This window comes from Hippocampus bargibanti, linkage group LG01, assembly GCF_051943395.1.
Source record: "Hippocampus bargibanti isolate YZ-2025 linkage group LG01, ASM5194339v1, whole genome shotgun sequence".
Taxonomy (NCBI): domain Eukaryota; kingdom Metazoa; phylum Chordata; class Actinopteri; order Syngnathiformes; family Syngnathidae; genus Hippocampus; species Hippocampus bargibanti.
The window spans coordinates 10,848,863-10,874,894 of record NC_142734.1 but is presented as its reverse complement, the minus strand read 5'-3'; the positions used below and the strand labels follow the sequence as shown (position 1 = coordinate 10,874,894).

General features: G+C 39.2%; 1 protein-coding gene across 4 annotated transcripts; it reads right to left on the bottom strand.

Moving 5' to 3' along the window:
• LOC148903060 (immunoglobulin-like and fibronectin type III domain-containing protein 1) lies at positions 1-26,007 on the bottom strand. Of its 4 annotated transcripts, none has more exons than XM_088995646.1 (26): positions 25,869-26,007; positions 24,797-24,854; positions 23,444-23,503; positions 21,625-21,747; positions 21,361-21,500; positions 21,176-21,275; positions 20,997-21,048; positions 20,504-20,657; positions 20,261-20,366; positions 18,515-18,787; positions 18,117-18,419; positions 17,284-17,370; positions 16,786-16,854; positions 16,410-16,514; positions 16,107-16,231; positions 15,468-15,609; positions 15,090-15,386; positions 14,684-14,980; positions 12,981-13,160; positions 12,783-12,911; positions 12,395-12,694; positions 11,394-11,479; positions 11,110-11,302; positions 10,740-11,036; positions 9,335-9,661; positions 1-206 (listed from the first exon to the last, which is right to left on the bottom strand). In XM_088995646.1, the coding sequence occupies exons 2-26, from the start codon at positions 24,831-24,833 to the stop codon at positions 40-42; spliced, it is 4,149 nt and encodes a 1,382-aa protein (XP_088851772.1). In that variant the 5' UTR covers positions 24,834-24,854; positions 25,869-26,007; the 3' UTR covers positions 1-39. The 4 variants fall into 4 exon arrangements, with proteins under 4 accessions (XP_088851772.1, XP_088851763.1, XP_088851788.1 ...); XM_088995637.1 differs by lacking the exon at positions 1-206 and adding an exon at positions 5,133-5,924; XM_088995662.1 differs by lacking the exon at positions 1-206 and adding an exon at positions 7,158-7,320.
• Between the last annotated feature and the right edge of the window lie 25 nt (positions 26,008-26,032).

The following is a 26,032-nucleotide window of genomic DNA, read 5'->3' as shown; positions in this document are numbered from 1 at the left end:
CTTTTGGTGTGAACCTGTTGCTTGGGGCGATAACGCACCCTACGGGGCGAAGATTAATGAAGAATGTGTAGAAGAGAGAACCTCAGTTCTTTCTGTGGCCCACAATACAACACCCGCGGTGATTTTCTTCACTGCGGGGGAGCGAGACGTCTCAGTTGCAGAGGTGGCGCTTTTGCCGGCAGCTTGCCGAAATGGATCCAGTTTACCTGAAACAATCAACAAAGGCAATCGTTACCCTGGCTGGAAATATGGTGGCTGCAGGTAGCGTGAAATGTGACATAGTCCCCGCAGTGGGACTTTTGGTGAGTTACAGGTATGTGCAATTGGAACAAGAAACTGATGTCTTGACAAACCTAAAACAAGCTAGCGATAATATTCCATAGGCTGATTTGTATTTGTCACAATAAGAATCACAATCGGGTGGCTGAGTTCGTTCGCAAACCGCTGTTTGCTGTGAGGGCTGTGATGGGGGGCCGTGGGGGTCGGGGGTTGCACCTGTCTATGGGCAAAACGTTCACACGTCGTTAGACGCTTGTTGACGCCGACGCCACGGAGACTGGGGGTTCAGGGGTCAGCACGCTAATAAAAACAAGCAGCAAATAGTGTGAAAGTCATCCTAGTTGTGTGTTGTGGTGGTGGACGAAATGACATGGCAAATTCAAGTCATGGTTGGTTGATACACGAGCTGCCCTGGATAATTTGTTCCATTGCTGTTGCTGTTGCTTTTGTGCAATCCAAGCAGATAATTTTACAAACAAAATAAGAAGAAAGACACTATGGATATGCGACTTCAACGGACAGGACGGGGGAAAAAATCATTGGCACCACCCGCTCTCGAAGACTTGTACACTGCAATAATCCAAACAAGGGTGCAGAAAATGGCGGCGCCAGACACAGCTATGATAGGTCACTACTCTCAGGTTTGGGGGAGCAGAGGACCCCTCCATGTGGCCCCACTGATTGTTCCTACATTCCTGACTAACGACTGGCCTATTGATATATATATATATATATATATATATATATATATATATATATATATATATATATATATATATATATATATATATATATATATATATATATGTGTAACGGAGTTGTGCGCTTAGATTATTAAATTATGAAGGAAGTGACGCAACGGCGCACAGTGTGGCACTATGTCCCGCCCATAGTTTCCAGAACAATCTCGAGGAGATTCAGGGTGAGTCGCAATTTTCTGTTGGTCTTGATTAACGCGCATTTTCATGACAATATCTTATTTTGTTTCCCCTTTTTTACTGTCTAGTGTTATCTAATTAGTTCCCTTATTCATTCGAGTCCAGATTACTTTTTGTGTCATTATTTACTTCACGTTTTGTCGAGTGGAACTTTGGAGCGCATGTGCTTCATAGTGCTTTTCTATTGCTCAGTTAATCACAAGACGAAACCCATGCGACTTCACCCATCCCTTCTGCCATACTGTGTTGCAGGTAATAATTGTTTCATTTCGTTTTTATTGAACAATATTTAGTTTCTTGTGTCGTGTTTCATTTGCCCGTGAGTGTCCGTGGCTGGTTGAACTGTGCGCCAGCCATTACAAGCGCACCGCGTGTTCTGCCGAGTCTCCGCCCATGATGCGTTCAGGGACATCTTGTAAATAACAGTGAACTTGTGTTGTATTCTCTTTTTCTGTAAATAACCACTATACGATCACACGTTGTTAATTCTGTTTTGTTATCTAGAATGTTTTGCATTTGAGAACAATCTCGAGGAGATTCAGGTTAATCACAAGACGAAACCCATGCGACTTCACCCATCCCTTCTGCCATACTGTGTTGCAGAAATAAAAGAAATAAAAAGACACATCCACGCGTCTCGTCTTCATTAATACAGCAGCATCGTGGAGATGAAGACAGTCACTGTTGTGACACCCGTCACATATATATATATATATATATATATATATATATATATATATATATATATATATATATATATATATATATATATAGTCAGGAAGTGAAATGTCTTGAGTTGGCACATCTTTCAGATTTGAAGTTGGGTAAGACATTTAAATGTTTCACGTTTTGCTGTTGGACAAGTAATTCACATTTTACTGAACCCCAACTCCAAGATTGAATTCAAAATAAATTGCTGGCTCTCTTTCACCCATGATGCAGCCATCAAGTTGTTCCGTCTTAAATCACATTTTTAGGCTCTGAAAACTACAATCATATCTATGCAAAATGGAACTGTATATTGCCACTTAGCAGTTTTTTTTTTGACAACGATACTAGTGCAGCGTGTTCTACCGGAAACAAATTCCTTGTGTGTTCTACATACTTGGCAATAAAGATGATTCTGATTCTGATTCTGATTCTGATGCTATTTCCCGTCCAAAACGAGGCAGTTGCTCACCTTGAGTTTGGACAACGGCTTTTGTGCACGTTTCAAACTCTCACGTGATCTTTAAAAACAGGTGGCTTGAATAATCAAGAGTTATTGTGATCAGGTAACGGCCACTCAGTCAGCATTTCCATTTCTCAACCTGTCACTTAGATAATGGGAGAGACGACCCTCGTTATGTGATTGCCACATTGAATGTGAAAGAAGACCAAGACATCTTGTTGGCTGTGTTCAAGTGGACCTCAGTTGGACACCACTTCTCAAATGTCCACTTCAGATCTTATCTGCACAGTAACAATAGGCGGGCTGCGATACAGAGTATGTCGTCAACGTTTGTTGTTTTTGCATATTAATACATATGCATAAGCATTTGTTTCTGCGCCGTTCAGCGGTATGTGAAGCTAGCAGGAGGAGCAAATTAAGGTGATCCGCGAGGAATGCCACGTACGCCCCCACATGCAGAGTACAGCAGACTCCACTCAAAACATGTGTACACTGTACTCGTTTTATATCTGAGTTTGCTATATTAAAACTGGGATGAGATTATTTACAGTCCATAATTTACTAGATACTGGGGTCATTTGAAATAAAGGTTAATATCATGAACCAACCAACATTTTTTGGGAGAAATATATTTTTTTTCTACTTTGAAACTCTACTCATAGTTTGAAATCTGACTTTGAAATGCCTAGTCAGTTTCAAACCCGTCTTTGAAACCCTAATTTAAAAACCCAACCCACCTGACTTTGAAACCCTGACCCTAATTTAAAACCCTATGTGCAACACTTACCCTAGTATAGACCACTACTGTGAAACCACAACCCCTAGTTTGAACACGTTTTCCTACCATTGTGCCAACTTTGCCAAACTTCTGTGACTCTCACAAACTGTTAATTTACACTAGGTGTGATGAACCAGTTCCTCGACTTTTAATGCTCTGTACACAAATATCTGCACATTGACAATTGTGATACCCTTTTCCACTTTAGATAGAAAGTGGTACATTGGGCATTTATTGAAAAAAATCTTGAAAAAACGTTTTTATGAATAGATTGTATGACAATGCAAATTGCCCCATTGTGGGGCGATTAAAGGTTTTCTGATTCTGAATAATGTCTTTAAATGGACAACTATTTAAAAATGACGCATTTTGTGGAAAAATGTACAGTTTCATTGTAGTGGTACAATTCATCAGTAGGAGTTAAATTAGTGTGTGGCTTGCCTTTTTGGATTGGATACGATTAGCCTTTATTAGTCTCACAGTGGAGAAATGTACATTTCACAAAATCAAAGTGATGAAACTAAGAGGAAAGGAATTAAAAGAAAAACAAAATGCAGGACTGGCTGTAAAGGCAGCCACATTCGCAGCGCCATCTTGAAGTAAAAAACAAACAAACAAAAAAGCTAAATAACAAATAATGTGGCACAACACAAGAGACAAAGACAGTCATTAACTCTCTGGCACTTTCTGCACCCTCTTTGTTGAATGAAGCAGCTCTCTCCTTTCTTTTCATCGCAGGCTCCTCAAGCCATGCATCCATCCAGCCTCAGACTGTCCAACACCACGGACCTTACTGCTGAACAAAGCGGGGCTGTGAAAAATGTGTGTGTTTCCTGCTAAAAATCAACTAAGATGTGAACTGCAACTCAGTAAGAAGTCAAACATGGAAAATTGTTCCACATGTGTTAAACGATTAATTTGTTTGTGGGCCTCTTCAATCTCAATCACTAAGGGAGATTTTCTTACTCCATAATGTGAAACCTTTCTTTTGACCTAATTCTATATATATGTCTCGGGAATGTGAAATAACGGTGACCGCAATGGAATACTGGAGGTCAACAATCACCAGACGAGCAAACAGCTTCTCATTACGTTCACAGTGCACACACATTGATGAATATTTCTTTTGAATGCGTCCATCAGCGAGAGATCATTAATGAGACAATGTAATGTTTGCTATTTGGTCATCGTTCTGCTGCTTTGTGTCAAACAGCCGACGGCAATACTGATTGTGTTACATCGCAGCAATCATCACAGAGTTCAACATTGTCCTCAGAGGCAAACCTTTTTAGAACACGATGACAGTTTTTCAGTAATGGAAAACTCATTACATACAAAAGTGTAAGGGTGCAAAATGAGTGCAAAGCGCGCTTGAACTGTGTGCTCGGGTTGAAATTTTCTTTCCCTTGGTCTTGTCATCAATGCATGCAGGTAAAAATGGAATATGTACCGTTGGGGGACTGAACACAGCCGTCTTGTGGATGATTTTAAGTTTGTCACTGGCCACAAGAATCGTCTTGTGCTGCAATGGCTTCAAAAATATAATACAAAAATGTCATATTTTGTTCAATGAATTGCCAGAACAATTCAGACATATTCCCCTCTTTTATTGTCACATGTTTGATTGAAATCAAGTCGTAGTGCACCTTGAAAAAATCCAGCAAAATTGTGTGACACCATCTGTGCTACAAATTAGACCTGCCTTACCCCGGTCTTTCGTCTCGGCCACTTTCTGCCAACAAATTGTCAGGTGCGCGAGGGAAATGTAAGAGAAAATGCACAGTGCTAGCTAGTCCATTCATTTACTTCCAATTGAGAATTTTGAAAGGCGCTGTATTACATGTATTATTATTATTATTGTTATTATTATTATTGATGAGAAGGAGTCAAAACATATCAGGAGAGCACTCACTAACCCTCAGTGGTCATTCAACAAATGTCAGAAAGAAAGAATAGGGAATGAAACCAAAAATTCTCAAGATACAAAAAGGAGAGGAGTAGCAGTACCTTACATTGCAGGAGTTTCTGAAAAATTACAAGGAGTCCTTTGGCAACACAAAATTCCTACTTATTTCAAACCGACAAACACGTTAAGGCAAAAATTAGTGCATCCAAAAGATAGGCTACCAAATGAAAAACAAAGTAATGTAGTTTATTCAATACATTGTAAGAATGAAAATTGTAAAGAGCAGTACATTGGGGAGACTCAACAAATTCTCAAAAAAAGACTTAATCAACATCGCAGGGATAATATAAGTGGGTCTCAATCGGCAGTACATATGCACCTAAAAGCTAGCAACCACTCATTTGACGACAACGAGGTTAAAATCTTAGCGAAAAAACATAGATGGTTTGAAAGGGGGGTAAAAGAAGCGATTCTTATAAAATCAGAATCAGAATCAGAATCATCTTTATTGCCAAGTATGTAGAACACACAAGGAATTTGTTTCCGGTAGAACACGCTCACTAGTATTGTCGTCAAAAAACTGCTAAGTGGCACTATACAGTTCCATTTTGGCTACTGTTGAAAGAGTTCAAAGAGTTCAAAGCGTTAATGGCTTGGGGGAAGAAGCTGTTTAAATGTCTGCTGGATTTGGTGCGCATGGATCGGTAGCGCCTGCCTGAGGGGAGTAGCTGGAAAAGGTGGTGGGCAGGGTGCGGAGGGTCCAGTAGGATTTTCCGCGCCCTTGTTCGGATTCTTGCAGTGTGCAAGTCCTCGAGAGTGGGTAGGGCGGTGCCAATGATTTTTTCCGCCGTCCTAAACAACAAAATCCTTCATTAAACCGGTCTGGTGGGGTGAGGTTCAATTTGGATCGTTCATACAATATAGCCTGCTTAGGCAAAACAGGTTAGGCAACATTCGTAATGCTGATGAGGTGATACCGGTGGGAGTGGGGCAAATAGGCCAGTCGTTAGTCAGGAATGTAGGAACAATCAGTGGGGCCACAGGGAGTGGTCCTCTGCTCCCCCCAACCTGAGAGTAAGTACCTATCATAGCTGTGTCCGGAGCCGCCATGTCTGGACATTAGGGATATATAAATAGGGCCGATACCACCAGTCAGACATTAGTTCGCTGACGCTGATTATTATTATTATTATTATTATTATTATTATTATTATTATTATTATAAATATGCCAACCATCCATACAACATATCTGTTTTGCTGTAAAATAATTTCTAGCTTTAAATCAAAGCATGGACCTTTTGTGTTATTGTCATTTGAAAAAAAATATTGTTAAATAATTATTGTAATTAATAGTAAATGTAATGAAATAAATAACTAAAAAAAATCTAAAAATATTTTTTTCTTCAAGGACATTTACACAATTTCACACTTCTACTACAAACGCTGATACTTGTCACTATGTATGCTCATGTATTTCGTTTTTCTACTTCCATTCCTTTCATCACTTTGCTGCTGTGAAATGTAAATTTCTCCACTGTGAGACTAATAAAGGCATATCCAATCCAATGGTTGATTTTCTGCCCCATGATGATGATTCTGATTATTCATCAATGGTTGTATTTCATTGTCTGATTATCTGGCGCCGCCAAATGTTGAAAGAGCGAATAGCGGCAACAGAAATAAATCCAAAACCAACCTCCAGAGAGCAGCCTCAGGGTGGTCCGACAAATTAAGGAATTCATTCTGTTGTTTACAAAAATATAAATATAGTAATAATAAAAAAACGAAAGAAACTAAGTCAGGTAATGTGATTAGGCTGAGAATTTTTTTGTATTTAACATGCAGCTAATACATGTTCAGAGCACTTGTAAAACAAGAATAATATAAAAAAAAAATGCAGTTAATGTATTGCATTGCAGTTAATGCATTCATACATTGTATTTCTTTGGGACACAAATGGGACTCGTATGTTTAATAAACCAGATAAAAGATTGTTCCTATTTTCTTCTCATGAAGACAAATTTGCAAAGGCACAATTGGCACACAATCTGCTGCAAATAAAATAAAAAAACTCCACAAAATCTTGACAAATAAAACATTTATTTCAGTTTTTGTAACAAACCAACAGATTACGTCATGCAACTGATGGATAACATCCAAGCAGCAATAATAAAAGCATCTGAGCGACCTAAAAAAAGAAGAAAAAGGAAAAAATAAACAGAATCCTGGTTGTCAGATTCTTCATTCTGTATAAAAGAGACAAACACATTTTGCCTCGTGAAAAAAAACACAGCGTTTTCACAATAAACCAATGTGATGTTTTTTTGCACGATTTTACGAAAGTTCACATGTATGACAAAATGTCACTCACATGCTTCAAATACTTAAAGAATCAATAATTATAGTATACTTACTACTAGTGATGAGAAAATTAAGATTTATGATTTTTATATGGTATTGTTTCACGCGTTTTGGTTTAAAGATACAGGGCAGTGCAATGAAAATTCAATAAATTTCTACTGTCTCTTTAAATGAAGAGTGGCACTTTCAACATTAAAAAAAGACCACAAGTGCTTTATGAAACTTAATTTTTCATTACTACTAGTGATGGGAATTCCGGCTCCTTTCAAAGAGCTGGTTCTTTTGGATCGGCTCACTAAAAAGATATGGGTCTTTTGGCTCCCAAACGGCCCCTCTGTTTTTTTTTTTTTTTTTTTTTTTTTTTTTTTGCTTAGATTAATTAACTACCAAAAATCATGTACAATTATGTGAAAAACGAAGCACTCATATAAAAAATACACCATATCAAATATTTTTATGTATATGGCTTTATTTATATGTGCACAGAGAGCATCCACTAACTTTCACTTTCCCTGTGGTTACTATGTTCTGATGATCAGCTGTCACTAATTTACTTTTCATATTAATAATGCAATAATACCAACTAGTAAAAATGATAACAATTGAATAATAATAACAGCATAATGTGATAACATTTGTCCACTGTACCTGTCTACACTGATCTGCAGTGACCTGCTCAAATGGCTCCAAAACAGTACATGCGTCCTGCAGTACTGCCCTGCTCCTCTGCTAAGTTCTCAGAAATGTGTCTTTCATCGAACTCAAAACAATCGAGCAGACAGGTCCCCACATTTTCAATAAGGTGGCATAACTGACATGCAGGATGTTGTGTTTCGGAATGTCCAGCAATCCATTGTTAGACAAACAGCTGTGGCTTTTTTGACCCGTTCTTGGACTGCAGCACATTCTTTGTCATATATGATTCTGGTATAATTCTTTGAAAAAGTGTTTTCAGAATCAGAAAGTCTTTAATAGCCCAACAATCGGGACATTTCGTGCTTGGAATTGCATACATTGGGTTGAGAGCATGAGTATATTTTCTGAATCCTTTGTCATCCACAATTGAAAATGGCTGAAAATCACTGGCAATCATTATACCCAGTTCCTTATCAACTATGTTCTGTTTAGCTGGGTTGATAGCTTTTTGCATAAAGTGCCTCAAGGAGCTCTGGGTTGTACATAGTGGAAGTTGTGATATTGCATCAGCAGCAGATGCAGGCAGACACACTAGAAACCTAATTAATAGCTGGTTGCCTTGCTTGTCTTTTCTCATCAATTGTACAGATGGCTTGTGCGGGTTATTTGTGGAGCCTGATTTATGGGATATTTTAACCTTGCAGTCTACACTCTGTCTTTGAACTTTCAATAAAGTTGAAACAAATCCAAATGTCACTGTGTTTTCCATCCATTTTCTCACCATTACATTTTTGTTTTTTCTTTGTAGTTCTATCAAGCTCTGTCGTCTCCCTTTCCAGTTTCATGTGCTACACTCAGTGTGCTTCTGTGCTTCTAACCCCCCCCCCCCCCTCCCCCTTACTCCTCACTGCTGCGTGTTTCTATAATTCTCCCCTTAGTCCCACGGAACTTGACCAATCACATGTGGCTTTAACCGAAGACTGGGGATGGGGAATGGACAAAAAAGTCGGCTCCCATTTCCGGCTCCTTGTTAGGAGCTGGCTCTCTTCGTACACGACATAGATCTGGCTCTAAGTACCCACTCGTTCGCGAACGACACATCACTAATCACTACTTACCACTGTGTTTTCACAGCCTTCTTAAGTTCACACATTTGATTTATTTATTTATCTGATCTGTGCTTGTGGCACACGGACGGTTTGTGCCAAATGGAAACTGGCTCGTGTCACAATGAAAACCACTTGTGGAATTGTTACCCCTTACCTCTGACACTGAGCATGGTGGAACATTCGGATCGGCCCAGATCGTTCTCTGCTGTGATTGTGTACTTGCCCACATCTTTCAAGCCAACGTTGAGGATCATCATGGAGCAAACTCCACAAGTGTTGGAAATGTAATAGTTGGTGTTTGTGTTCAGGCTGACGTGATCTCGGTACCACGTGATTCGAGGTTTGGGGTTTCCTCTCACAGCGCAGCTCATGTAGCATTCGTAGCCTTTTGGTGCAGTATGTAGCTTCAATGGTACGATGAATTCCGGTGCACATCGCAGGTCACATTCTTCGCGATTTGGTAAGGTCAGTGAAATCTTTTCTGCAAAACATGAATGAGAATGAGTTGTGATCAAAATGAAGTCAAGTGACGAGGTGCCGTTTGCACCGTTTGCAGTTTAGGATTAGTCAAGGACACCCCTCCCCAACAAACTAAAAATGTATTTCTATATTGCTTATATGAATTTTATTTTCTGACCAAGAATTATATTCCACAACAATATTTGTTAGTGTGTGTTGCTTTTTGACTGTTGCTGTCGTTTCCCTGTATTCATCTGCTCTTAGAAACAGCAGAGTGAATGTTCATAATTAGAATAAAATTTGAGCATAAACATACACGTGACTCCCCAAAAATGACACAACTGCCATTCCCTAATGTATTCGGGAATTGAAAATACTGCATGATGTGGAGCGCCATTCCCGAATTTGTTCGGTTTGATTTTTCTTGGGTGGTGCAGAGAAAGTGCTGGTCAGATCTCTGACAATGTTTTTCCCTTCCACGAGGGGGCAGCATTTGCCTTTTGTCCATGTTATCACTTTGTTGCAACTTCAGTTTTCAGTGCAACTTTGTTGTTAAAGTGCTCTATAAATCAATATGTATGTGTCGTATTGTATTTTTTACAGCCGCCCTCATTTGAAGCTCAGATAACTTCAGACCCATATAACCGAGGAATTAACTCTTTTTTTTTCTGATGAAAGAAGAGAGTCTAAGGTTTCTTATGCTGAATTGAATGTTTATGTAGTTCTAAAACTCAATATTCTGTTGGTCCTGCAATTTCAGTGAAAATGCCAAAAACCCTGGCACTGGAGTCAACATATTGTGCATCATCGAGCAGTGAATGAGTTAAGCAGAAATACTTTCAGTGTTGAACGCTTTGTTGATTATGTGGTTTCCAATACTTGTGTGCTGCAGTTTACTTTGTTTTATCAAAAACAAAGCAATCCAAATACCAATGAAAATCATGTTTTTATCAATTTTTCAATCCCGACCCCCCCAAAAAATACGATAAACTGAACCCTTGTTACTCACTGAGGATATCGACCTAACCCACCTCCCCTTCTCAAGCGTCGCTGTTGATCTACAGGGTAGGTAGCTGCCCCTGCTTCTATGTTGCACATACCTTTCTTTTTCTCCACCGCCCAGGTGGGTGACTCCGATGGTGCGGACACACCCATGTCGTTCTTGGCGTAGACCCGAAAATGGTATTCCCTCCCTTGCATGATATTGCAAACAGTGAACTTGTTATTGAAGAGTCTGTCAGCCACTGTGATCCACGAGTGTTTGCTGGAGTCCAGTTTGGAAATTGTGTAATGCAGTCGGTCATCAAGCTTCTCATCAGGAGAAGGTTGCCAAGTCACTTGCACTGTTCCTGGTACATTTTCTTCTATTTCTACCAGTCCTGGAGGCTTGGGGTCATCTGCAAGACGTTTAGATATACTACATTATAAAAGTGATACAGTATTTAATAGAAGATTGGCGATCATTTATACCTGTGACCCTGACTTCTGTACTGAAAGTCTCCTGTCCTGCCAAATTTCTCACCAAAATGGAGTAGATACCAGAATCGGAGCGCTCAGACAAAGGGATCAACATCTGTGAAGCTCCGTCTGAGTTACTCACTGTGACTCGCTTTGGCACAGGCCCATTGTCCTTGAGCCACACGATATCCGGTGGTGGGGAAGCCTTTGGAGAGTGGCATTAGTTATATCATAGGAATGCCATCACAGAATATTATGTTGACTGCATGAGGCGTGTTAAAAGATTGAATTCTCACCTCAAAGTTTATGGTGACCCTGACAGTGTTTCCTGCCCTCACCACCACAAATGTTTTCATCTTTTTAGTTGTGAATTTTGGTCTCACTACAAAACAAAAAAGAAAGAAATCTCTGTCATTCAAGCTGGGTTTTAAACGAACAACAGTTTTATTGATATACCTACAGTATTTTCCGGTGTATAAGGAACACCCAAAAGCCTTAATTTTCTTCAAAAGTTGACCCTGCGCCTTGTACGCAGGTGAGCCTTATATGTGAAGTAATATTGAGCCACAACGGGTCTCGCAACGACTATCACAAGCCACTGACTCCATCTCCCCCTGCCGAAGAAGTGGTGCATAACCCCCGCCCTACTGTCGCGCCTTATAATGTAGTGTGTCTTATATTTGGAAAACGTTTATATATTTCTATATTATATTTGGAAAGCTTTTTTATTCATTGAAGGTGCGCCTTTTATTCCGGTGCCCCTCATATATGGAAAATGTATGAAAATACCCTATTCATTGGGGATGGTCTTTATACACTGGAAAATACGGTAATTTAATTTCTTCAAATGGTTGCACGAAATAAAAGTATATGTATCCATGTACATATCTATGTACATATACTACACACAAATTTCTTAAAATAAGCATTTGATGAATTAAAATTTAACATAGTTTTTTTCTGGTGAATGACACTTCTGTTCATGCAGTTATCGAATTGCAGACACACAAACATGTTTTCAAAACATATAAAAAAAGTATTCTGCCTTTCCACAGAAAAAAATGTGCTGAATTAATCCATTTCATTTTGTGGAGTGATGTCATAAAATAACATGATCTGTCCCGAGATTTTTTTTAAGAGATCTCTGAATATGTCTGGAGTTAGGTGATTATTTTAAGCTACTGAATACCAAAATAAAGTGGACAAAATTAAACAAGTAACACGACGAAACGAATCATGCAGCCTGACACAGCTTCAAAAATTAGTATTTTTTAAAAGTATGAGTGAAGAAGAATACCAAGGGGCGGCATGGCAAGGACATAATTGGACAGCTCCTCAATTTGGCCCTCTCCTCCATCATTGGTTGCAATCACTCTGACCCAGTACATATCCATTGCCCTCAGGCCTTTTACAGTGAAGGTGGTGGTGATGGTGAAGCTTCGTGACCATTCTAGGCACTGCGCATTCCTTATCTCCACAAAATATCCCTTAGCTTCATCCTCTATGTCAGGTTTGTCTTTTGGTTTGGTCCAGGTCAAGACAAAGTGGTTGTAAGAAGTGTCTGTCACTTTTAAGCCAATAACTTTCCCAGGAGGCTCTGGGCATAACAAGAAACATGTTTTATAAATCAAACAGCAAGACACATATTTGGAGGTTGACAGATTCATTTCAATTGCCTCACTTACTTTTCGGATCTCGAGCAAAGACAAAGTCACATGGGTTGCTAAATTCCCCAGGTCCCGAAAGGTTCACAGCCAAAACCCTGAATTCATATTCTATACCTGCCACAACATCTTTCACTGCACATTTCTTCTCTGGGATTAAAACCACAAGGTTATCGTTACAAACATTTACAACTTCAACAAAATGAAACATGAACAAACCTTTTATTGGCTCCATTGAAGCATTGACCGCAGTCCACAGATTACTTCCTTTTTTGCGTTTTTCCACAATGTAGCCAAGAATTTGTGAGCCTCCCGTATTACTTGGAGCAGTCCAAGAAAGGTTGATGCAGTCGTCAAAAGCACTGACCACTCTCGGAGGCGCAGGCGCACTGGGGAACGCTTTAGTCCGGAGGGGTTGGGGGTAAACAATGTAGATTTTTAATTACAGGAAAAAAACACGTTAAATTTTTGTATAGATTTGTGCTTCGTCTATTAAATATGTTGAACTTGTTCCAAATTAGTCACATTTTCACATACGTTTCCTTGTAGTGCTGTCCACTGTCTTATCACTCATTTGGGAAATATGGAAAGTTCTTATAATGCCGAGGTCACCCTCGCTCCCAAAAAAAGGAGCAATGACCTTAGTTGACAGCAGGGTGAGCTGCTCTATTTCAAAAGCACTGCAATCCCTGTGATGATTTCGTTTGCTAGATATGACTAGGAGGCCTTTACTGTAAATCATTTGGATTGCTTCTGCATCATTGTACTGCAACAGGCTTATTTATGATTGTTGTCAAAGGACCTCAAGAAATGATATGAGTTACACTGGCTAGTGTGCATAGCATTAGCATGTATTTTTTTCATTATTTGTTTTTTTTACATTGTTCCACAGTCTTTTTTTCCAATGTTGTATTTCTTTACTTTAGGGGCTTGTTATAAAAACAAGCTAGAACAAGGATGAGGATCTGACAGGTGCTCGCAACGACATGGATTGGTTTAACTGATTAATTCAATTCTACAACAATAACAACAATGATAAAAGCATAAATTATTTTTTTTCAGGTTTTTCAAAAAGTGTGATCCAAAATTCAGTGTACATTTTTGTGGGAAAATGGGAGAAAAAAAACAGAATAAAAAATATTATAGAAACATATCTGAAACCGCGTGGAAGTATTGGAAATATAGTGTTTGACTGTCATAAATTGTAACTTACGACAGTGCGCTTAAACCGGTTCTTATCCTGCCTTACACAAAAATGTGAGTAGGCCTAATACAGGACAAACCTCCTCAAAGTTCTTACATGACTAAAAACATTCTCAATGAATTGATTTGTGTGATTTTTTTTAGTTTTAACAAAATGAGCTTTTCCATCCATGTTGGTTTCTTGTTCAGCAATTTTGAGCTGTCCTTTTTTATGCAAGCTGTTAATTTTTATGCAAGGGTTACAGTAGTACTGATAGAAAAATGGTGGTTACCTCCAGCGTTTTGGTTTCCAATCTTTCATCTAGTGAGCAAGGACATTCATGATAAATAGAACCTGTTCAATAGTGTGACTAACTAATCAGCATTCAAGGTAACTTTTTAGACTTGATCTTTACACACCTGAGTATGATTTCTCCATCCATCCATCCATCCATCCATCCATCCATCCATCCATCCATCCATCCATCCATCCATCCATCCATCCATTCTAAACACTGCTTATCCTGTGCAGGGTCTTACACACTCAACTGAATGCCAGCAGGACTCAAACAACCAGTCACACCCACTTCCACACAATCAGCGAGTGGAACCTGAATCCACGCTGCTCACACACAAGACAGGTGAGTGTACCATTAGTGATATTTTATGAATCATTCCAGGATTAATTGTTGATTCATTTTTGTAAAGTCAGCACATATTTGTGGGTGAGAAAGCCTCACCCAGAATGCCAGCTTGCAGGTCTTCGGTCTCCATCACTTCGCTCACACCCTCTGAGGTCAAAGCTCGGATTCTGTAACAATATTTGCGTCCGCGGTCCACATCTGTGTCGCGGTAGAACGGCACGCCCGGAATCTCCCCTATTTTCTTCCAAGTGTTTCTGCCAATCTGTTGTCGCTCCATGATGTAATTGATCACAGGCGAGCCGCCGTCATCCTTTGGAGGCCTCCACTTAAATTCAATGCATGTCGCTGAACTAAGTGTTAACTCGGCGGGACCCAATGGGGTCGTGGGTTTGTCTGAATACAAATAAAGAGGCAAAGACTTTGAAGTGTCACTTCAACATGTCAGACTACATAGAAAAATCGAACTTTGTGTGTAATTGGTTTGACTGAATTATTGGCTCACCAAGCACAATGAGCTGTGTTATCGCCTCAGCGGTGCCATGCTCATTTTTGAGCTTGATCTTGATCTCTCCAGAGTCCCTCCTCTGGCACCTGCTCAACAGCAGGCGGCTGTGATTGGCCGATTTATCTATCCTGGTGCTGCTGGCGTCATCATGGAGCTCCTCTCCCTCTCTGTACCACTTGATCTTAATGGGCTCGAAGCCAAGAAATTTCAGTTTAAAGATTGCATTATGCCCTACTTTAATTCTCAAGGGCTCTGTGAAGGCATTGAGGTCCTCTGGCTCAAATCTTGGTGGATCTGAAGAAAGAAAATGAAAACTGAGGTAAGTGTTACGGCATTTTTATCAAACTTGATTGTTGTTTTGATGAGTTTTCAAACCTTTGACGTTGACCACCACTTCTGTCTTGCGATTATCAGCCTCAAAACGGTATTTCCCAGAGTGCTCCTCCTGGCAGTTCATTATGAGCAATTTATGTATTGCACCATCTTTAGATATTCTAAACGTGTCATTGGTTATGATCTGAAAGGAAAGGTGACATTAAAACAAAGTCAAGCATTCCACACATCTGGATTATACCTGGACGAAAAAGCTAATCAATGCTTGACTCATTCACTGCCAGACAAAAATGTGTCCACTCCAGTGTCATTTTCACTCAAATTCGAAGACTCACAGAATATTGAGTTTTTGGACTACATAAACATTCAATGCAGCTTAAGAAACCAGAGACTCTCTTCTTTCATCAGAAAAAAAGAGTTAATTCCTAAGTTATATGGGTATGGAGTAATATGTGGAGCAAGTGAGGGCAGCTGTACAAAAGGCAAATGTTGCCCCCTCCTGGAAGGGAAAAAACATTGACAGAGGTCTGACCAGTGCTGTATCTGCAGCCCTCCCACCGCCGCAAGAAAAACCTAAACCCGAACAAATTACAGAATGGCGCTCCACGTCATATTTTCAATTCCTGAATAAACTTGGGAATGGCAGTAAATGAGTTAATATAAACCATTTGAATGTCGGACCTTTTCGCCATCTCGGAACCAAACTCCCTCGCAGTCTTCCTTGCTGAGTTTACAAGTTAACTCTGCATTTTCACAGATGATGGCATTGATGTCCGACAATCCCCAAATGAACTGAACACCTGGGTCTAATACATGTACAAAAAATTACAGAACGGAACAGACACAGCATAAAAAAGTGCCAGTCCTTGTACAAACATACATAAAAGATGATATGAAAGGACGCTTGCACACAATGAAGAAATTGCAATTAATTTTTGTTGATATGACATACAAAAGGGATGAACAGCTCATTTGAATATTCACCAATGACTGCATCTTCGATCAGTGGGCCAATTCTTTTACGCCTCGGTTGTTTAGCGAGGCCAATCAGTTCTTCAGCCTCGCTGTCTTCATGAAAGTAGCTTTCATCTATCAAGACAAAACAAATACAATTTACTTTGTGCTCCCCAAGGATTAAACGAAAACTATAATCTAGCCGCAAATAGAAAATTAAACACCGTAATCAGCAAGTGTGCACTGAAGCTAAATGAGTTTGTGTGGTAACATTGCTCCAGAAGCGTGAGGGTCACTATCTTCAAGTGTGTCAATGTCTCAGGATTTGACAATATTACTGTGGAAAAACGACAGGATAAAATTGCTTGTCAACTTGAATCATCAGTCTTTGTGCACCTAAACTTACATTTTTTCTTCTTGGGTGTGAGCTTCATCTTGCTTTCATTTAACTCATCCTCACACATGTCCCCAGTCTCTGCACGGATAAAAACTCAACATAATCATGAAGTTAGTGAATGCACCGAGACCACTGCGATCAACGAGGAGAAAAACAGTAGTCATATTTTCTGTTCCAGTAATTGTCAAGGTGTGGTTTTAGAATCAACGGGGGTATTTGGGCTCGGATGCATCCGTGCTCAAGCTCGGTTCAGGTGCGTTTAACTTTTCAATACACATTTCCAGTATTTAGTCGTTAATTTACCTCGATTTTGGAGGAGTGCCAATGAACAAATCATGTGGAAAGTCACAGTAACTTGCAATAACAGTATTTTCATGAACATTTAAAGCTGCTGCACTATTGTATTTTAATGTGGGGCATGATGTACCTGAAGCGCTCTGTATTTTTTTTTTGTGGTAGTACTTGATGTGAAAGATTTCCGAACGACTGTTCAGTACAAAAGATTACCTTGGACTGCATGCTCCATTTCTTCTTCCAGAGTGTTTCCTATATCACCATCCTTTGTCTCCTCCCATTTATCTGTTCCAAAGCCATCTGTGCAGCAATGTGTTATTAGCATCATGGCAAAGACTGCGATGACAATGCTTTGTAATGCCAACTCATTGTTCCAAAAGCATTATGCAAGTGGAGTTTGTTGCGACGGCAAAAGGCCGTATGTACATCAACAACACACAGAAATCTGGACCGATTCTCTGGATTCAAACTCATCCAAGAGACACTCCGTTAATTCTTAAAAACTTTATGAATCCAGTTTATTAGTCATGACAAGGCTTTTTTTTCCTATAATCTTGGAGCTTTTATCTTTTTACTGCCTGCCGGGTAGGTGTTTAACTTTGAACGGAGTACATATTGGGACAGTTTTCTAAATTGAAATAAAGATTCACAAACAATGAAAATGATAAAAGATGCTTAAACAGATTGACAGTGGTAACAAGGAAAAAAAATTGAACTGATCGGTCAATGCATAATATTTATGATTGTAATTTTTTTTTTGAATTACAGTATTGACACCCTACCTGAATGAAAATGATGGCTAAATCTGAAGGTGTATGACCGATGGTATTATATGTGCTTTATTTTCTAGCTCTTCCAGTGTAAGATGTTTGGACATGTATCACAAAAGGATTACAAGAAAATTTCTGACACCACAAATGCATAGCTACATAAATTCAATGTTCGCTTCAGTTTTTTAGCTTTCTTGAAGAAAAAAAACAATGGGAAAGCAAAATGTTTTCCAAAATGCTTGTGTTTTTTTGTGTAAAGTCAAAAATGATGCTTACCATCGATCATCTGCTGTGAAGATGGTGAGATACCGTTGGGCATTGCTTTGTTGCAATTATTGTTTGAATCAAGCATGTCACTCCCACTGTATTTGACGGGTGCAGTCAGGGATGTGATTTCTCCTGCTTTTCTGCAAGTAGACGTCTTCTGCTCTGTCAACTCCCCTGAGTCATGTTTTGCTTTGACGGCTTGCAAAATCTTCTCCATTTCTTCCTGGTTTTTGATTTGCTGCTGTTTGACCACTTCCTCAAGGTCTATTCCTGCTCCTCCTGTTTTCTTCTTGCCAGCTGCTTCAAGGTCAGCTTGAGGCAAAATGACCAAGATGCACACATCAAGAAGAAAGATGATCACGGGTCAACTCAAATCCTGACGGCACATTTGTAGTCCAAGTAGTTACCTTCTACATCTAGCGCAGCATTGCTTGAGGCACTCCCAGCCACAGCTGAGTAGAGACCTTTGTCTTGGTCCGAGCAGTCCGTGATCAACAACCTGTGGATCATTTGGTGATTCGACACACTGATTTGATATTTTTCACTGTCTTCTAGCACGGTGCCGTTGCTCATCCAAGTAATTTTAGGCAACGGCTGGGTCAGCACGCATTCAAACAGCGCAGTGTCTTTTTCTTCCGTTATTGCCTCTTTAAGGTTGACCGCAAAGTCGATCTGGGGAACTGAAAATAAACAAAAGAATATTGGATTGGATTTATTTTTTTATTTAATTTTTTTATTTTCTTTATTATTAGGCAGAGCAAAAAAGCGACAGGAAACACGATACTCAGGAAAATACATAAAGTGCGCTGTACTTCGACACCTCCAGTACAGGTGATACGTGAATTGGGTGAGGTCTTATTTTGCAGGAATATATATATTAAGCTCGGCAAAGCATAACTAATGGTTAAAATGCTGGTAGTCACAAATTGTACCACTGCCCTCTCAATACAAAGAATATGCTCGCTGTTATGCACCATGCATGGGTTAATGTTAAAGTCAAGATGATCGAATGCACATGCCCAAAAAGTGGTAAAGCTTCTGCTTGTCAATGTGGGAAGAAAATTGTGTTAAAATGTCCAATTGGACATGTCTGGCCAGGAGTTCACTCAGCATCTCAAAACTTCTAATCCAAGCATTCTTCACTGAGTCAAAGCAATTGAAGTACACAGAATGTCAGTCAATATTCTGTGTTTAATCACAACTCATTTTTCTTCAAAAAACGAATCCTAATCAGTTTAACTCATTCACTGCCAGACGTGCAGAAATGTGTCCACTCCAGTGCGAGGATTATTGTCATTGTCACTTAAATTCCAGGACCCACAGAATATTGACTTTTAGACAACATTGAATACATTAAACACTGAATACAGTGTTAGAAACCTTAAACTTTCTTCTTTCATAAAAAAAGGTAATTCCTAAACTATATGGGGCTGGGGTTACATGAGGTTGAAATGAGGGCGGCTGTCCAAAATTCAATGCAATACAGTACATACATATTGGTTTATATAGTGCTTTAACAACAGCTGAATAGCTGGAATAAAACACACACATAGAAAAAAGGGAAATGCTGCCCTCTTGTGGAAAAGTAAAAATATTTCCCGAGACCATGGCCAGCGCTTTATCGGCATACAAACATGAAAAAAACAAAACCCGAACAAATTCAGGGAAGGCGCTGTACGTCATATTTTCAATTTCTGAATGTGTTTATGAATTGCAGTACATGAGTTAATATTTGTGTATTTTTTGCCTTGGCACTAAAATCCACCTATCACTTGTCAGTGGCAGTATGGGACTCCGGCCACACTCATGAGTTACAGCACACGGTTCCATGCAAACGGCCTTTGATGAATGATAAAAACAGTGTTTTGATCTTGTCTGTGTAAGCTCTCAGTCGTACAGGAGTGGTCCATCGATGAGAAGGTTTCTTCAGCCGTCATCTGTACAAATGTGAAGGTTTCGGACGTTTCGCCTCCTATCCAGTTCGCTGACGAAGCCTCTTGGATAGGAGGCGAAACGTCCGAAACCTTCACATTTGTACAGATGACGGCTGAAGAAACCTTCTCATCGATGTTTTGATCTTGGCAAAACATCTCCCTGTTACAATGTCAGTAAACACATAAACTTGTTTTGTACATATAACAATATGAACTCACATTTATCTGTTAGCGTACGTGTGAAGTTGTCAGCGTCCTTTGCACATCCGCCATTTACAAATCCATTTTTCCTCACCAAATCTTCATCAGGAGGACTCATTCCATGCTGATTGAAGCAAGCATAAATCACAAACTCAAATGAGTACCATGACCTGTATGTAGTAATCACGGTATTCTTGCAGAAAGAGTGTCGCCATCACAGGCACGCAGGTCAGCTTGTAAGCAATCCGGTTTATTTCATACCTGATATTTCAATGTTTCCTGCCTCTTCTCCTCCATTTTCATGTGCATCAAATGCATGTCTTTCGTCCCTCGTGTTTCATAGTCCCCCTGCAGCGTGTCCCAGTGTCCTTCATTTCTCTCTCTGACTTTCTCTGTCTTGTTTTCCTCGTAAATACTGTAAATCATGGAAATATTACTTTGTACCAATGATGCTTTGTTGCAAAAAATGGTTCCATATAGCATTCAAGATGTGCAAGAAAGGTTCCAGGACTGGCATCAAAAAATATATTTTACAAACTCAATCCGAATGCCACACATTTGCTTCATTGGGTGCATGAGAAGTATGTAGTGTTTTGCATGAAGACTGAGGAGAACATGAAGGCATAGCAGAGAAGACCGTAAAAAAGTTCATGAAATGAAGACTAAAACTAATTTGTTTGCAAGTTGTATTTGAACACATCCGTTGTCATGCCAACCCTGGAACTTTTCTGAAACGGCAGTCATGCAGTCTTACTTTGTATTTGTCTTTCTCAGCAATTTTCTGAAATCTGATGGATCAGTGACTACTGCAAGTAAAAAAGAAATCATTTTAAACGAGTATATTGTTTTCTGTAGATAAACAGACAGATTAGAAACGATGCAAAACCCAAAACACACTACATGTCAAGAAAGTTCGACATGTATCTAACTTACCATCTGTCAAATTTAATACTGCAGAGCAAATAGCTTTTCCGTATTCATTCACTGCAATACATTTGTATGTGTCTACATCTGCACTCGTTACTGCTCGAATCTAGAGGAAGACACCAAATGTTACAAGGCAACGAAAACAAAAACACGTGTTGGCAGTTTTATTTTTTATTCTATGATTCATTCACCTCCAGTGAGTACTCCCCTGTTGATTCATCATATTTCATCTGATATTTCTCCTTGTCTAACATGCTGCCTCTTACTCGCTTCCATGTCACTTCAGGTTTGGGCTCTCCTATAACCAAAGCCTTGAAAATAGCTGATTTCCCTGAAGAATATGTCAGAATGCGAAACTTTGGTTTTCTTTTGTCTTGCTAACAAGCGCTAGCTGCAGTTAGTCATTGGACAGCGACTGTGAAACACGAGGCCGCTTGGAACATATAGAAACTCACCTCCTTGGCCATTGACTTGGTTTAATTTCGATTTGAAATCTGGTACACTTTTCCCCTCCGGTATGCTCACTGTATACTGTGTGATGACCACCCCAGGAATTTTTGATCTTCTCCGGATTGCAGCTGTATAAAGAGAGCAGGAAATGATTATGTGAATATAAAAAAACAGTATGTAGATTCTCAGCTTAGTGAACCACATGACAGAAATGTCCAAACAAGTGTGCGCTCGCTAATGTATGTGCCACTGATGCTTTATTGAAATAAAGGGCCCATATAAGAGTACATAACCTGTAGCCTGATGACATGATCACCCATCCTCTGAGGTGCCCGCTGTCCTAGAATGGGTTCTTCAATGAATTTGGTTCAACACACCGTAGGAGTTCATTCATAGCTAAATGACAAATTATGTATTTAACCTGTGTTTACTTGTTGATTTCAGTTCATTGTTGGGTGGGTGTGTAGGCGTTTAAAGTTGAGACATGATTAAATCATGTCCTATTTAGTTTCACTCTTTATTTAATTTGGTAGAACCTGTGGCTAAATGCTTAAAAGGAAAGCGTGCTTCAAAATGAACCTTAGATGGGTTCGAATATTGGTGTAAACCAGTGACGTGCGGTGAGGTTCATAGCTGGTGAGGCACTGACGTCATCACAGTCAGATTTACAAACATTTGAACTCTACAGAGTATCTTATTCACCATTTGATTGGCAACAGTTAACATGTTTTGTTTAAAATGTCATGTCAGCATTTTTTATATAAACTGTAGCATAGAAAAAAAGAATGAAAAAAACCTTATCATGTTCCCTTTACTTATAAATGAAGTCCATGTGCCGCTAATTCTGAAGAAAGGCATTGATAACTTCTTTGTAGAAGCCTTCCTTATCTTTCTTCAGTTTCAAAAGTCCCTCTATTTCTTTCAATTTGGATATGTAACACGAAAAAATGACTGGATGGTTGCACGTAACTTACTAACTGTTTACTGTAGCTTGCTCTCACTAATTCTATTATTCTGCAGCCAAGGAGGCGCAAGAAGAATCTGTAATCACCAGCGCCCCCTGTCATGAGGCAGGAGAACCGTGTGCCTCACCTAATCACACAGTTTTGATAAAAATAAAATAAAATAAAATAAGCACTGTAGTACAGTGTTTATAATGTAAAGTGACTCGACATTATATACACCAGCTAAATTGTAGAAATTTGGTTCATATACCAAAAGTGTTTGAACACTTTAATAGCAATATGCAGAGGGACAGCAATGCGGTCTCACTGCAGAGCAAGCCAGCAGAGTTAGCATAGTCATTGCGCAATCCATGGTGAGGCTTTGGTTTCTTTTACTCAAAAGAGTAATTTGTATTTGTATAATTTTTGTATAATTTGTATAATTTGTATTTGATTGTTGTACACGCATGAGCATCATCTGGATTTCGTTTTTTTTTAAGTAGCTGTAAAGTAAATTAAAAAAAATGAGATCCAGATGATTTTATTTTGTGCAACATTTAACGAGTTCAAGCTAAGTACATTCAACATTTTGTTTTTTTTCAGTGCAATGATCACAAAGCCCTCAAAACTGATCAAAGTCAATGATCAACATCAATTCAACAGTCAATGATTAATGTCACAATGACAAAAGCTCAAGAGAATTGAAGAAAGCGAAGCATGGACCAAATTCAGTTTCTTCTGTGGTAAAGTGTTCAAAATCAATAACAGACATAGAAATCACGATTCAAATACATCATTCAACTTCAAATATATGATTATAGTCTTCGAGAACACAACGTTCTCATAAAGTATTAGAATATTTGAGTTGTCATTGTCATACCTGATTTGTTGCCGGCTTTCTCGTTGAAATGTTGAATATACTGGTGAACGAGTGAGAAACCTACGGGATATAATTCACGCAGTAAAACATCTATAATCACATTACAATGGTGGAAAAACAGTACATTGTAAAACTGCGGCCAGTGAAATGAAAACGCGTGTGTCTTCCCATTCACAGAAATGTTAAAAAAAACTGAGGGCGGCAGAATTTCTTGCATTTAAGCAGTTCCTGGCAAGAAAATCCAGGGAGTAAGCCAGTGAAGTAAAATACATGGTGAGCAGAGTGATAGGGAGTGCATGTCTGTTGAGATCTTCAGCGCTTTCGCGATGCATTTTGGGAGAACAAAGAGTCGAGATGGTCCTCTTGTTTAGATCATACAAGCAGGATATTTATTTGCCTGAGCACAGAGAGCAGCCGCTGCGCTCATCGTCGTACGAGAGAAGTCAAAAACATATACATAAACTGGCTTTTATCCTGTCAAGTCATGTATTGTCGCATAGTGGCTGGGTTCAGAATCAGAATCAGAATACCTTTATTCGTCCCACAATGGGGAAATTTGCCAGATCAGCTGAGTATTACAGCATTATACAAAATGAGGATACAATCTAAGTTTCTTCACAATGTCAATCAGACATAACATAAAAGCTCAGAGGGGCCTAAACAAATCGAGGCGCTGGGAGCCTCACAGCAAAGCAGGGTGGGAAGGCACCCTTAATCCTGGGATGTTTTCTTCTCATGGTCAGTTCATTGTTAAAGCCTCAGAGTGAAGACTCAACTCAGCAGGCACAGGCTGGCTAAAAATCCAGCCTTCTCATTCAGTGCTCACTTGAATTGGAGCACAGATGCTGCACTCAAAGTCATGTCGGTGGCAAGAGTGTTATTTGAGCTTTGAGTTCAGTTCATTTTTAAGCTACAGATTCACAGATACATTTTCCTACTATCCAATTATAATAACAAGGTATCTTGTTGAACCACCAATACACTGGCTCTTATGTTCCATAAATTGCCTCACATTTCAAATGTCAGTCATGTTTATGGTTCTGACAACAAAGGATGAAGATTGTTGAAAACGTTTAGTGGCAATGTCCAAATACAACTCAAATCAATGTATCCAAACACTGCTCCTTGAGATGAGTGTACATCACGAGCACGGTTGCTTAAGTGAGAATTAGATCTAATCTAAATCAACAAAATGAATGACACACATGGTGGGACCGCTGCTTTCATCAGAGCAACATGGATATATTGGCAAAGACACTGGGCCAGTGCCACCCAGATGAACGGAACAACAATGACAAAACCAATAAAATGAAAAGAAAACAATTAAGCAGGGAGAATAGTGTCACTACTTACAGACTTTGCGTCCTGAGCCCTTTGAACGTTTCCACATTTTGCAAGGACTGTTTCAAAACTGAAAAAAAAAGATCACACAAGAATTTACACAGTTCCTTTCATAACTTTGCTGCTGTGAAATGTAAATTTCTCCACTGCGAGACGAATAAAGGCAAATCAAAATCCAAATCAAAATCCAAATCAATATACAGTAAAGTCTCGTTATATCGATATCGGATATATCGATAGTCCCGGTTATATCGATACTATTTCTATGCACGCACAGAGAAAATTACATGCAAACAGGGTCGAATATATCGATAGTCCTGGTTATATCGATATTTTTTCGGACTCCCTTGAATATCGATATAACGAGACTTTGCTGTATATATATATATATATATATATATATATATTATATTATATTATGGTCCACCAAAGACAAGCAAAAACAAAAACAAGTTTCAATCAATCATATTCACGATGTAAGAGCAATCTAATAAAAATGCAGTCATCGAGAGGCAATATATTCTCTCTCCTCTGCAGCTAAAGTTAGCTATGACCTGTTTGTGGTGACTTCACGTGGTGACACAGAGTGTGACTGCACACAATTCTCACTTGGAGGGTTCCATTCCAAGAAGTCAGATACAACCAGATGCTTTCACTGTCCTAAGAATGGCATGTCGCTAACCATATTGGCTATTGTTAATCTTCTTGCATCACCATTGAAAGATATTTTCTCAATACATGACAATCCGTTTTTCATCATTCAAACACAATTTATATACGGTACCTCACAATTATCGTAAAGAGAGAAAAATGATCAAATTCTTGTCATGATTCTCTATGAAATAGAGAATGTTGGTGAAGTCTCACTGACAGTAATTTGGTTCAAACCATTTTCAAGCTCATATGAAAGAATATGTACATTATGAACTTTATGTATCAGCATGCAAAAAGGGTGAACTACCCCTCACTTTATCACCAATCTCATTCATTGATCTGATTTCATATTCTCAGCATCACAATCCCAATCCAACAATCTACTAAGGTCCCCAAGATTGGCCAATATATGCAGTATTTGTCCACTCACCCACTTGAGCCTGACACTGAGTTGAATTTGAAGGTGTGATGTAAAATCGTCTTCCCAGCGGCTCTTAATAAATGTTAAATCCTTTGGGGAAATGAGTTTGCAAGCCGGCAGCAAGTGAATTTGTTAAGGAGAAGCGTCGTTTGTTTGGGCTCGGTGATGCCCAC